The 14,894-nt window shown below is 40.4% G+C and overlaps 1 protein-coding gene across 7 annotated transcripts in view; it reads right to left on the bottom strand.

Moving 5' to 3' along the window:
• Positions 1-14,894, bottom strand: part of rimbp2a (RIMS binding protein 2a) — an 82,462-nt gene that overhangs the window by 22,399 nt on the left and 45,169 nt on the right. For 5 of the 7 annotated variants that reach the window (XM_048166059.1, XM_048166064.1, XM_048166060.1 and 2 more), the window contains 5 exons: positions 13,182-13,271; positions 11,586-11,708; positions 6,518-6,622; positions 3,862-3,912; positions 1,334-1,511 (listed from right to left, as the gene is read on the bottom strand). In XM_048166059.1, the coding sequence (XP_048022016.1) occupies positions 1,334-1,511; positions 3,862-3,912; positions 6,518-6,619 (331 nt within the window). In that variant the 5' untranslated portion in view covers positions 6,620-6,622; positions 11,586-11,708; positions 13,182-13,271. Of the gene's footprint in view, positions 1-1,333; positions 1,512-3,279; positions 3,387-3,861; positions 3,913-6,517; positions 6,623-11,585; positions 11,709-13,181; positions 13,272-14,894 lie in introns of those variants that run through there. The other 2 variants (XM_048166063.1, XM_048166065.1) reach the window with 2 other exon arrangements.

Below are 14,894 nucleotides of genomic sequence, written 5' to 3'. Positions count from 1 at the left end.
AACCTGTGACAGAACACGGAACCAAGATTAGATTAAGCAGCAGAACAAAAGTAATGGATATCCCTGCTGCCCACCTCCTGCTGCTTGAGCAGGGGAGATCGCTCCCTCAAAGACCACACAAGGGATTTTCTAGATTTGAAGTGCTTCACCCATTATCCTTTAGGGAAGATCCTTGAGGGAGTTTTGGACAATATATGGAATAGCTGCTGGTTCAGTGTGACTCACCATACACCATCTGCCTCGAGGAAGAGGACAATGCCAGCCCCACTCCTGACCCAGAGCTCAGCCGGCCTTCAGCCACACACACACTACGGATCTTAAGCCAGAGCCCACCGCAGACTCAAGATAGAGCTTGAACAATTGCCAGAGGCTATGTTCGTCCTGGAGCCCAAGCACATAGCAGAGTCTGACCAGGTGCTTGAGCTGGAAACAACATCCATTACAGAGGGTAGTTTGGTGGAGTTCGGATGAATTGGAGCCTTGCCCACATTCCCGTCACTGAAGTATGTGCTATAAGCTGGGTCTCTATATATGATGACGTGGATGATATAATGTTTCAAGGTCTACAGTCTCCGCTGGTCCCGTCTAGTCCCAAGTCGTTTATCATCTCTGCGGGTTCAGCCCAGTTCCAAGTCATCCTTGTCTCTGCTGGTTCAGCCTAGTCCCAAGTCATCTCTGCAGGTTCAGCCCAGTCTCAAGTCTCCCTCTTCCTCCAGCACCAAGCCTCATTCATGCATTTAGTTCAAAGTTACTTAGTCATGTCCAGTTAAGTTTCTTTATTTTCCCTGTCACTGTTTTGCCTGAATTCTAGTACTATGGTTTCTGATTAGTGCACACCTTTTCTCTGTTTCTTCGATTCCCCACCTCAGTGTATTTAAGCCTTCAGGTTTCTCAGTTTTGTTTTTTACATGTTAACATCTATGTTTGATGTGTAGTGTTTGTTCTGAAGTTCTCCAAGTGTTTATTAAAGTTTCCTTGTATATTTCATTCTGCGTCACGTCTTGGTCTGTGGACTACACATGCTAACCCCTGACAGTATGGATATACAAAATGGAAATAAATGATTACCATCATACTCAATGGTGCACATTCATACTCCAAGGCACTTCAAAGAAAGAAGCATACTGTCCAAAAAACATGCAAATACCATGGTAACACCATGGAAACATCCAAAAGACAATGATCTGAAAAGACATTTTCATTTAAAATAAAAGCCAGAACTGATCAAAAGTAGTTTTCAAAACTGGCCATGACTTTGTGAAATGACTATGGTTCATGTGGGAAACAAAATACACCTCCAACTGTTTGAAAAAAAAAAAAATGCTTTGCTCACTTTTTTCTGCCTGGTGCTGCAAGCTGTTGTAACTGTTGCTCAAGTTTTTCTCCTGTGAGTCAGTGTTGAGTGTATCCTCTGTGTCTGACCCCAGGTGATATTTCTCCAGCTTTTTTGACAAAATATTGCACTGCTCACTCTGTGTCCGGCATTTCTGCTCTAAGTCATGAACCTTGACCTTTGAGGAACGGAGAAAGGAATATACTGGAAAGAATTACACAAATGATGAAATAAAATTGTTTATATCATGAATAAATGGAGAAATACACAGGAGAAATACACAAATCACAGGAGAAATACACTGAACTGTAGAAGTGGTTCTCAAATTGTTTTGCTTTAGTAACCAGCAATATTACACAAGATTACACCCAACAATATGCAAAATTATTGTCATGACAGATGAAAAAGAAAACTGACAATTTTGTAAACGCATACACAGCAGAAGTGTTATTTACCAGCCTAGCACATGGAACAAACACTGTGCCAAATACTGTATTATTAGCAAAATCTCTGCTATTCGACATATTACCCAGCGTTGAATAAATTTGCAACAAAATGCTGTAAAGCTTGATTGGATGCTCAGCCTGTGACAATAACAACATGATATGGGAATTGTTTTTTCCCCTTTTAGAAGTTAATAAGCCTATTTATTCTGATATCCTTAAGGAATCATTGAAACAACACGTTTTAGTGGTTAAAAGCATGAGACGCAGTGGCAGTGGAGTGAACAAAATACAACATCAGTCGCATTTTTCAAAATTGAACTTTTAACTTGACTACACTAATTTTAGAACACTGTGTTATGCCCGAGACGCTGCAAAAGACATGAAACACAAGCACAATGGTCAAATACATTTGTCTAGTGCAACCGTTTTAGACCAGAACGACAAATTCTATACTTGTGAATAGATACCTAAGATAAATTAATTTAAATAATTGAATGCATATCATCAGGAAAGCAAATGACTGATTATTAAATTTACAGAGCTCAAACATGCTTTAAACAATGGCTTACAGCAACTGCATCAAAGCATAAAATGAGAGCACTTTTTAGTGTCAAAGGCATTAGAGGTTGAAAAAAAAAACACAGGTTAAGAGTATTATCTAACGGATCATAATACTGAAACTTTTCCACCATCTGGCCAAAACGTTCTCATTGCTTAACTGTTCCATTCCGTGCCGATCCGGCCCAGCCGGTATGAATATGGTTTCATTTTCCACTGTGGGACTGATAACAGAGATCTTTGGAATGTAATACAAATACGTCAGTTGTTGACTTGGTAACGCAAAAGGTTACAGATGATATGAGATGTAAATATCGACCGAGTTATGGAGGATGATCAGATATTTGTTTTAATGTTATTACCTTGCGTTAAGTTCACTCAAATACGGTTCAGCTCGTTTAGCCAAGAAAGGCCCAGAACAATTTTAATCGTGCCGAACCAAGCTCAAGTGGAAATATAATTGGAACCATTCCTGACCGTTCTTAGAAACGTTCGACCCAACGGTGAAAAAGCAGCCATAAATTCATCAGGTCCTAGTTTTACACCAACAACAAAAGACCTGATGCAACAGCCTGTCACAATTTTGTTTGTTAAACTCTTAACTCGTCAACAGAAACAATTCATGGCCACACAGATGATTGTAACAGTGGAGATACTCAACTGGCACTCATTAATACAATGATTTTAAAGACATGTCAACCAAAAAATGAAAATTCTGTCATTATCTACTCATCCCTAATGTTTTTCTTACTGGAAGGTCATCATTTAATAGTGACTTAAATTCAGTCAGTTCTTTATACAAAGCTATGGCTATGGTCTCAGTAAACTGTGAATGCAGAGCATTCAATGCACTTATAGTGCTTTTGTGTGCTGGAAAGCTTCAATTTACTAATATTGAAAACATTTCTTAAAATTAAATTGAGTAAATTCTAAATTTCTTACCTTTTTAATGAAGAAAGTCATATGGATTTGGAAAGAGTAAATGATGACAAAAATTTCTGAGTGAATTGTTTTTGTAAAAGTGCCATGGTCCAGGTTTTTGTATGTCTCTAGTGAGGAAAAATATATATATATAAGAATGGCATGGGTATGTGATAAAAAATAACACAAAACTTTCAACTATGGAAAAAAGATGAACCTAACGTCTTGAGACAAAATTGCAGGGTATAAAAAAGCAATATTAAAGATGAGAAGAGGCGAAAATTATGAAGGTCGTAAAAATAAGGAACCACTGGAAGGACGCCCAGTAGGGGACATAAGCTCTGCTCAGAAGTCAAGCTGACAGTACGTGACAAGTAGAAGCTTCTCAGACCGGCCCGACTGTCAGACATGGTGGTCTTTTATCATACACAAGAGGGATCCAGACAGGCTGCACCGGTCCCTTCTAAACTTATCAGATAATTTGGGTAGACGGGTGCTTTTTGCACGAAAGGCAGACTCTGCTGACCATGCTTGGAGTGTAAATTAGGCTTTTCATAGAAGGATGCCAAAGGACAGAAGGAAAGGAAGTAGATTAAATTTTACCTCTAGCAGATGCACCACTTCTTCACGCTCTTTCTCAGTTTCAGCTTGAACCTGAAAACAGGAGATAGCACTTTTAGTTTAGCAGTACAAATGCAATTCCATTCACTCAAAACCCAACAAACTCAAACCTCAGAAAGTAACTGCAACGTCATTAGGACATCATAATCTCACACTGATTCTGAAAGATTTGCCAAGTTACTTCATCTAACTTCTGACAGATTTATTGATCCCAGGGGGGAAATTCAGTATCTGAAGAGCAAAAATCGGAGTCAGAGTTTACAGCAGCTACTCATAAAGGTGTAAAATTACAGCAAAGACTGTGTGTTTGTAGGCAAGCAAAAAAATTGAGAGATATATAGACAAGCTATGATTGCCATGCAAATTGTATCAGTAAGTCATTTGTGCATATGTCTGTGTTGTGTATGTTAGTGAGGTGAAAGCTCTGTCGAACCCCTCCCTAGGGATCTGCACTGATGCGGTGTCTGCTGTCAGCTCTAATTGCTTTGTTTGCCTGTCGCTGCTCCTTCCTGAAAGGCCGCAGACACAAAGAAAAGCAGCCATGATCCTATCATGTGACTGCACTGATTTTATTATGCCAGCCCTATTATGCCAGAATATCTACTGCTTCCACGTCAGAAGAATATTTTCTTATACGGCATATCATTATCCTTGAATATAATAAATAACAGATGAATAAGATGTTGGCATGAGGAATTGAACTGGTTCAACATGGTGATCTGGGCTGTGAAAAGCTTACATTTAAAATATGTTTGGAATAAAATGGCTGACTGTTTTCCTAAGGCTAAATGTATAGCTAGAAGTTTAAAGAATTTTTAAAGGTGCCCTAGATTATGTTTTTAAAAGATGTAATATAAGTCTAAGGTGTCCCCTGAATGTGTCTGTGAAGTTTCAGATCAAAATACCCCATAGATTTTTTTGTATTAATTTTTTTAACTGCCTATTTTGGGGCATCATTATAAACGTGCCGATTTTATGCTGCGGCCCCTTTAAATCCCGTGGTCCACGCCCACAGAGCTCGCGCTTGCCTTGAACAGTGCCTTAACAAAGTTTACACAGCTAATATAACCCTCAAAATGGATCTTTACAAAGTGTTCGTCATGCATGCGGCATGCATGCGTCGGATTATGTGAGTATTGTATACTGTTATATTGTTTACTTCTGATTCTGAATGAGTTTGATAGTGCTCCGTGGCTAACGGCTAATGCTACACTGTTGGAGAGATTTATAAAGAATGAAGTTGTGTTTATGCATTATACAGACTGCAAGTGTTTAAAAATGAAAATAGCGATGGCCCTCTTGTCTCCGTGAATACAGTAATAACCGATGGTAACTTTAACCACATTTAACAGTACATTAGCAACATGCTAACGAAACATTTAGAAAGACAGTTTACAAATATCACTAAAAACATCATGTTATCATGGATCATGTCAGTTATTATTGCTCCATCTGCCATTTTTCGTTATTGTCCTTGCTTGCTTACCTAGTCTGATGATTTGGTTGTGCACAGATCCAGACGTTAATACTGGCTGCCCTTGTCTAATGCCCTTTATAATGTTGGGAACATAGGCTGGCATTATGCAAATATTGGGGGCGTACACCCCGACTGTTACGTAACAGTCGGTGTTATGTTGAGATTCGCCTGTTCTTCAGAGGTCTTTTAAACAAATGAGATTTATATAAAAAGGAGGAAACAATGGAGTTTGAGACTCACTGTATGTCATTTCCATGTACTGAACTCTTGTTATTTAACAATGCCAAGATAAATTCAATTTTTTATTCGAGGGCACCTTTAATATAAATTGACAATTAAATATTTATTTTCACACTTCTGCATAAACGACAAAATCACAACTTGGCTGGATATTGCATAAAAAAATATTCTGTTTATTAATATTTACCTTGATTTTTCTTCGCAGTATTCTAACTTGTAAAAATGTATTAATGGAAATGTGTTGGTTGTGTTTAAAAAGTCTATAATTTGTGAAAAACTATTTTCACAAAAGTATTCAAAATATTTATATGTTTATAAACAGTACCACTTCAAATTTTTGGGTCAGTACATTTTCTTTAAAGAAATATATACATTTATTTAGCAAGGATGCATGAAATTGATCAAATGTGATAGTAAAGACTAGGGCTGTCAAGCGATTACATTTTTGTAATTAATTACATAATTAAATTTAATTAATTACATGATGTGGCGATTAATTAATCGCAAATTAACATCAAATTTGCCTGAGAAATTACCCCCAAATAATAATATAAAGTCATTACTGTGTAAAATATAATGTGTAAATATAATTATATTAAATATAATTGTATAAAAAAAGTGTAAAAAATACAGATTTGTGAGAATTAGTGCAACTAAAGGTATGAGAATAAACATGAAACACAATCTTACAGACTTCAAACTTTTGAATGACAGTGTACACAATTAAATTGTATATACTTTATGATGTTATTACTTTATTCTAAAAAATAAAAAATAAAAATCACACTTTAATATTAAATGTTCATGTCTGGCATGAGTATAAAACATTAAAAGTCATTTGAAACGTTAAATAAATAAAAATAAACCCCTAGGACATACAAGTGGTTATACTGTATGTTTGGGGATCAGTGAGGTTCTTACCTTCTGGAGAAGGCTGATCTCCTGCTGTCTGGAGTTGAGGAACGCCAGGGCCTGCTCATGCTCTGCCTCCAGTTGCTGCCGCCGATCCGCAGCCTCTCGCATATGCTGAAAAGAAAAATAGAAAGAGAAAAAATTGGACCATTTTAGAACTAGGACGTGTTTGTCACATGTTTGTAGAAACCCCTGCTTTTGAACAAAACAATTTATCACTGTTCTGACCTGCAGTTTTCAGGGTCTGGACAAAGAACTGGGAAACAACATCATGAATAACCACACAGGCACTTTAACAGACACATTAAGCGCAATAGTGACAGTGAGTGATAACACCAACAGCTACTGACGGGAAGCACTTGGTAAATACAACATGTTCTGTGAAAATGCAGAAAACCGAGAATAAAAACTGATGAAAAAAAATACACAATACATAATGACTACTGTAATAGACCATTTGGGTTCAAGTTTCCTTCTCCTTTATTCAAGATGAAGTTAAACTGGACAGAAATAGGACTGAAACATATCAGATGTGTTATGAGGCTTAAAAGCTTAAGCTTATAAGGTCTAAGATCCATCTTTTCTTCCTATTTCTCTCACTGTCCTTATCTCTATCCTCTTCTAGAAAATAAAAGCCTCTTCTCTTTGGTGACTTTGGTGGAAGTGTTTTAAGCTACATTCACACACCTTGCACATTCATATGCCTATTCAACTCAATGCTTTGCATAATCATTAAATTAGAAGCAGCTGACGAATTTCAGAGGACAGGAAACAACTCAACTTTTGCAAATGAACATTTAATAACAAATAAAAGCATGAATCACAAGAGTCATATCAACATATGTTAAAGGGATAGTTCACCAAAAATAAAAATTCTGTCATGATTGGCTCACATTCATGTTGTTAAAAACCTGTATGACTTTCTTTCTCTTTCGCAAAAAAAAAAAAAAAAAAAAAAAAAAAAACCACACAAAAGAAGATAATCTCAAGAATGGCTGACCAAAATATAAAATGGAAAAAAAAAGAAAAGTTTTTATGTTACCCAGGTTTTGAATGTCATGAGGGTCAATAAATGATGACAGAATTGTCATTTTCGGATGGACTATCCTGTTAAGAGCTTAAGATTTAAAAAAGATGATTTGCCCAGTCAACAGGTTAAATGAAACATTTCAGATGGAAATTCAAGAAGATATTTTTTTCCTTTAAAAGTAAATCTTTTATTGCAGTCCTGCTGCCACAACACTATCTGGAATGATTATGAATTTCTGAGGAGCAAGAGAGAGATCTTCAGACAACATCAAAACAAATCCTGAAATTTTACAGAAAACCTAGTTTTTTGCTCAACTCATTGCTATAATACTTCTACTTTGTCTCGGATAATTTATCACATAGTCAATAATAAGAAAGGTAGGAAAGATGAATGCATATTTCTCCTCCTAAAGATGATCAGTCGATTTCTTGTTTTCTCTCGAGATACATGACACAAGCAGTCAATAAGCCGACAAGTGCAGGAACACTTTTCATTGAACAATAAGTCAGCAACATGATGCTGACAGAAACAAGTCCGATAAATGAAACATCATTATCTCAGCTGGTATCAGTTTTTCCTTTAAAAGCAAGGCCCAAACATTAGGAAAGATGATCTTAAACAATACCGATTGGTTTACTAAATATGATAAAAGTTGTAATGGTGAAAGGGATTTTAATTATATAATTACTTTCAGGTTACAGTATTTTTGTCAGAGCAAGCCAAGGCAATCACTAAACTTTTCAAAAATGATTAGTATTCTTAAAGGGGGCCTATTATGCAAAATTCACTTCTACATGGTGTTTGAACACTGATGTGTCCACGGTGTGTAAACAACTATCCTATAATGGTAAAAATTTATCCTTTTCTTTTTTATAATCCAAATAAATCAGAAGCAGTGTCTGAAAATATGCCTTTACAGATTTCTTCCTATTGTGACATCACAGTAGGGACAAGCCCCGCCCATAACTGGTGGCAATCTGGCCTATTAGCATAGATCCTGCCCTGAGTTAGTCTCACGTATCCAGACCTTCAGACTGACGACAGAAGGTCTGGACTCTATCGCAGCTTTCATTGGCCAAGGACCGCCCAAGAGGACGTTTGACTGACATGTGACGCAACCAATCACAGTTCGTTTTGTTCCGCGTCATATTTAGGGGCGTAAAAATGTAAAGTCGATGTCCCTACAATAATAGTGTCAGGGTCATGCCATGTTCGTTTTAGTTTTCATGGACTTTTAGTTTGATACCTTCAGTCACTTGTGTTTCCTTTGTCTAGTTTCCCGCTACAATCAGTCATCATGGACACTCATCACGTTCCTCACAGCTGTCTGTTATTATAGTTAATTCGTCTGTGTATTTAGTTCCCTGATTTCTGTTCTTTGTGGTCTGGTCTCATTTGTGTATGGATGTGTGTTACCTTCCTATGTCTGCGGATTTATTAAAGTCAGCCTTATCTGCCTTATCTGCCTTATCTTCCTTATCTTCGTGTTCGCGTGAGTTATACCAGCACAGTCCCTGACAGAAGACCCGAGCGTTGTGCTTAAAAAAAATTTCTTTCCCTTTTCATGTTCAGTGTTCTTTTTGTTCTGTTCTCACCCCTATTGGCACTATGGACTTTGCACCAGTCCAACTAATGTGCCCTGAGCAGGGAGAAAGCTCCCTCCAGAGACATTTGGAAAAGTTCCTGAATCTCGCCCATCAGACCACCTTCCCGGTCCTCGAGGGAGCTTCGCGTCCTATGTGGAGTGGGTGCTGGCATCCTGTAGATCAGCGTACACCATCCAGTGCCCAGCCAGAACCATCCAGATGGCGAGGATCACTGACCTGAGCCCACCGCAGGAAGAGCGACGGAGACCGCCGCGATGGAGCCCACCGGGGGTTACATCGTCACGGAGCCTGAGCAGCGTGCGCCTGACCAGCATGCGCCTGACCAGGTGTGTGAGCCGGCCGAGCCATCCATCACTGAGGGAGTGTTGGTAGAGGTCGAGGGTTCGGAGTTGAGATCCCGCCCACCTCCCCGCTACTGAGAATGAGTTTTTGAATGAGTCACTTCTCAACGCAAGATGTGGAATGGACACTTTCCTAGCTCCTATACTGTCACCTGAACCTGTATGTCTTCTTCCTACCCCATTGATCCTGCCCAGCATGCCTCTCACACCATCTCTCCAGTCTGTTCCCCAGTCTCCAGCCATCTGTGCCACACAGTCATCTCCGTCTCCCTCCAGTCCCTCAGTACCATCTCCTCTCAGTAGTGTGGCACCATCTCGGGCCTGCTGGGAACCGTCTCCTCCTGGGCAAGAAGAGCCCGAAGCTCCGCCTCCAGCCTCGGAGGGTCCCGAGCCACCTCGACCCGTTGCCCGGGCTCCTGCACCTGCGCTCCTTCCACCCTCAACCTCGGAGTGGACCATCGGCCATTCGGCCATGCCGGACTCCCTCGGCACGTCAGCGCCTCCTGGGTCAGATGTCACTTCACCTCCACTGCGGACTTGGGGACCGTCCTCCACTCTCTGGTCCTCCACCCCTTCGACTACGGCTTGCTTCGCCCTGCCTCAGGCTCCATCTCCGCCCTCGGTCACTCCAGCTCGTCCTCAGACCTCTGGATCCCCTCCTCAATCTCTGGAGGTCGTCGCTGCGGCTCCGTCGCGGCCACCAGGATCTTTGCCATCTCTCCACCACCTCGGTCGCTCCAGCTCGTCCTCAGACCTCTGGATCCCCTCCTCGATCTCTGGAGGTCGTCGCTGAGGCTCCATCGCGGCCACCAGGATCTTTGCCATCTCTCCACCACCTCGGCTCTTCGGCTGTGCAGTGGGCTCCATCCTCGTCGTCATTGTCTCCAGTCATCCCCATGGCGGCCCTCATCTGTGTTCCACCATGGCTCCTCCCTCCATCAATGCCGCCGTGGGGCACTACCCTGGCTGTGGCCTGGATCAACATCCAGCAGCCCCTGCTCAAGGTCATCACTTGGCTTTCACCACCTCCTGCACCACCCTGGACTTTTATTTTCCGCCCCCTCCCGGTTGGCCGTCCACCTCCAGAACCACCACCTGCATCTTCTGCATCTCCACGGTCCAATCTGCCTGCTGCCATCCCAACACCTCCCCGTCTCGCCAGCCCTCTGCCACATCCTCGTTTTCCTCCAACACCCTCCCTCCCTCTTGGTTTATTCTGTTTTTGTTACGGCGCGAGGTCGCGCCTACTCAGAGGGGGCATAATGTCACAGTCATGCCATGTTCGTTTTAGTTTTCATGGACTTTTAGTTTGATACCTTCAGTAACTTGTGTTTCCTTTGTCTAGTTTCCCGCCACAATCAGTCAGCATGGACACTCATCATGTTCCTCACAGCTGTCTGTCATTATAGTTAATTTGTCTGTGTGTTTAGTTTCCTGATTTCTGTTCTTTGTGGTCGGGTCTCGTTTGTGTACGGATGTGTGTTACCTTCCTATGCCTGTGGATTTATTAAAGTCAGCCTTATCTTTGTGTTCGCGTGAGTTATACCAGAACAGTCCCTGACAAATAGACCGGCGTGCATCTAATAAATTATTCATTCAAAGAATGTTGTTGTGTTGTTGTTTAGTTGATCCTGCAAAGCATTAGTTGTCACAGTTTCTTTTTCCACAAGGGGGTTTGGCATCACAGCATTTGTTTCCAGGCAGACCGTTAAAGAATATGACACGCACGTCTCCCGGACATTCTGTAGAATTCAACAAACCACATGACGACTTTGAAAATCCTGAAGTGTTTCCAGTTAAGTGTGCCATACGCATCAGACGTTCAGCCAACGGTCCGTGGGCATGACGTCTGAGGCTGAGACTAGCCCTGAGTGAGCCGCACATAGTCTGCCATGTTTATATCCTCGCTATTACACCTATTGATATAATAAACTTCACAGACATATTCTGGGGACACCAGAGACTTTATTACATCTTGAGACTATATTACATCTTGTAAAAGTGGGCATAATAGGTCCCCTTTAATATTAAAGTTTGAGGTGCTAATAAACACATTTGCAATAATTGATCCACTATTCAGAATCCAACAATGATCTTACCTTCAGGACCCGTTCAAGGTTCTCCAGTTTGTCTTGGAGTTGAGCCTTCTCCTGCCTGGCCAAGTCTCTCTCTTGACTCACACACCCAAAAGCCTTTCTGAGCTGATCATAGTCTGACTTTACCTACAGAGTGAAAGAGTTGGGGAGAAGATGAGGATACATTAACTGTTTAAAGTCACAAAAGTCCAGCTAAACTTACAATACTGTCACTTAAACAATGAAAAGCAGAATTAACAGAGGAACCTTGGCCAGACTTCAGCTGTTGGACATTTAATAATGGCCACAACAAATAGAAGCAAAATGGCTGACTCTGCATCAGTGCTTGGATGCATTTTACAATGGACCGTGAGAGCACACTGTAAAATGAGTGTAGGTCTAAGCAGTTTTTTTTTTAAACAGAATCAATCTTTTTGATAGATTATTTTAGTAGCTTTTTTCACTCTCATAAAAGGAGCCGTGATTCTTTGAGGCTTGAAACATAACTCTGCAGCACTGTGGGCTATATAATAAAAATTCAGGTGATTTGTATTTAAGGCAACAGCTCTAAAATTAAAGATTCAGTGTTCAGAACATTCAGAAATATGTTTGACTTTTACATTGACTCACAATGCTGGCAGAGCTCAGAGAAACAACCAATCACCTGATGAGTGCAGCAGAGGGTCAACTCAGGACACATTCAAACAAGAATCCCATCCACCAATCAAAATCCACGTCTAGATATATATCACACACTTGTGGCTGGCACATGCCCATACTCTGTCTCATTTATTAGGCCACATTTCATCCGTTCAGGCTCAGAGAAATGGGGAGGTTGATTCGCATCTCATATCGATCTAAGATCAGTATATGAGATTGCGCCTTCTGTCGAAGCGTGTGACAAACCGACCCGTCCCACTTGGGGTTATTTACCTACTCTGCCCAGCCTTGTTAGCACTGCTGAATGCAAGGAAATGAGCCTTTGATCATTGAGGGAATGGGAATAGGAGTGGACAACACTACCTGATTAAACAGAAGACATTTTATCCCAGACACTTGTCTGGGGTTGTGACAGATGGCCCCTTTTTGCTGTTAGAGGAGAGGAGCAGTCTGTGGATTATTTGGAGAGAGACTGCCAAAGCATGGCCCGTCACCTTGGCAAAAAGCGCCAGTGAAATTGACACTATTAACACAATGAGTGCCATGGACTGCCACTCTCAGCGGTCCTGTGTTAGAGCGATATCCACTCCTCAGCAGATTCACTACTCACATCGATACCCCTTTTCGGGTGTCACTGGATTTCCTTCACACTATGATAGAGTTTTTGTCTTTCACTTTCTGATGATCTTCAATTTGCATGTGGACGTGTCTGTCACATCATGGGGGCCAATTTCAAACCATAATAATAAATGCATACAAAACCCCATCCGGTTTCATAGAGATAAATCTGGTCAACACAAACAAGGTGGATATATTGACCAGACAGGGACACAATAAGATCAATACTGCCGATAAGATGCAGAGAAGAGCCCTCCAGGCACATGTTCTTAGAAGAGCCATGTAATGAGCAGCCATTGATCTAATGAGCTCCGCTAGCGTGTGATGCTGACCATCCCTTACCTTCTCGTACTGTACAGCCTTCAGGATGTGACTAAGCAGCTCACGATTGAGCCGTTTTCTCTCCAACAAAGCAACCTGAAGCTCATTCTTCTGTCAAGAGAAAAAGGAAAAAAGGAGTCAGCTCATTCTGTACATGATATCATAGAATATCTGTCTATGAACAGTACCTATTAGGGTTGGGCGAATTATTGTGAGGGGTGGGTGAATTATTGTGAAATAACATTTTGGTGACAAAAATGTTATTTCACAATATGAGAAATTTTATTTTACTATAACAATATATCATAATCTAGTTATTTTTATTAAAAATAAGAACAAAGAAGGACAAATACAATAGAACAAAAATCCAAATTAAATAAAGTTTTTCAGGCACAGTAGTGAGAAATACTACATTGAGTAAACAAATGTAAAGGTAAAACACTGTCTTTACTATATGTATTAAATATAAATTGATTCTTATTAAAAATACAAATTTATTCAATGAAGAACAGTGAGTGATTTTCTTTGTCTTTTGTTGTATGATTAGCATTAATGACACACACACCAGGTATTTTAGGCTGCTGTCACTTTAAGATCTAATGCACGACTCCAAAATACTGAAATATCTGGTTGTCACCCTACTTTTTACATTCACTTAAAATAAAACTGAATGTGTCTGTCTGTCTGTCTGTCTGTCTGTCTGTCTATCTATCTATCTATCTATCTATATATCTATCTGAGACATCTGGACATATCATCCAAAGAAAAGAAAGTTTAATATATAAATCTCCTTACAGACAACAGGATGCATACATGTGACTGATTAGAGAACAGAAACACTGGATGATGCACTCTGTGATCGGTGCTCATTTTGTCACCTATAACTGACTGTGCTTAAAGAGCCACCTAAAATCTCAAAATATCTAACACAGCTTGTATGAAAAATGAATCAATACTTCATGGAGAATGGCATCACGCAGCAATTGCCACAAACCAGAATTCAATTTGTTGGTAGATTACCTTTTAAATTGGTTTAAGGTAATTTATGCGGTTTTGGAAGTCTTTATTTTCTTTTTCCGCAAGCATCACTACATGAAACTGCAAAATGAATTGTTTTCAAACAGGTTTCCCGAATACTCCCACTCTCTGCCATTGGTCGGATAGTTAAACTGATAGCCATGCCCCAAACTCGCTAGCCTGGGTGCCAGCCCGAACCCCGCCCACAACATTTTTTGGACGGGAAGTTCGGTCTGGACTCGATCCATTGTGGAGTAATTATGCTCGGCTCCCAGAAGGCCGAGCCAATCAAATTGCCAAGGCGGGCTTTAATCGATGATGGACAGGCTATCTGCGGTTACGTAACCACCCACGTCATCAAAGAGCGCTTGGGTTTTCACCAACGATGACTGCAGCTGGAGAAGTAAGATGTTTAGATTCCGCTATCACGTCTGTAATAAAAGAAATCGACAGCACATTAATTTTAAAAGACGAACAAAGAACCGCAATCAAGGCATTTGTCGATGGGAAAGATGTGTTTGCCGTCCTTCCAACGGGATTCGGCAAAAGTTTAAGTACAAGTTCAACATACGTCACTTACTGCGTTGCTCTGATTGGTTGTAGGTCTATCCAATTGAGTGCAGAGTTTTTTTTTTTTTACTGGTTCGGTTAAGACACGCCCCATAATTCAAGTGCAATGGAGCAGTATCAGACTCACATTCTGCCTAGAATATGAGT

Source organism: Megalobrama amblycephala, linkage group LG18 (genome assembly GCF_018812025.1).
Source record: "Megalobrama amblycephala isolate DHTTF-2021 linkage group LG18, ASM1881202v1, whole genome shotgun sequence".
Taxonomy (NCBI): domain Eukaryota; kingdom Metazoa; phylum Chordata; class Actinopteri; order Cypriniformes; family Xenocyprididae; genus Megalobrama; species Megalobrama amblycephala.
This window is presented reverse-complemented; position numbering and strand designations above follow the sequence as displayed.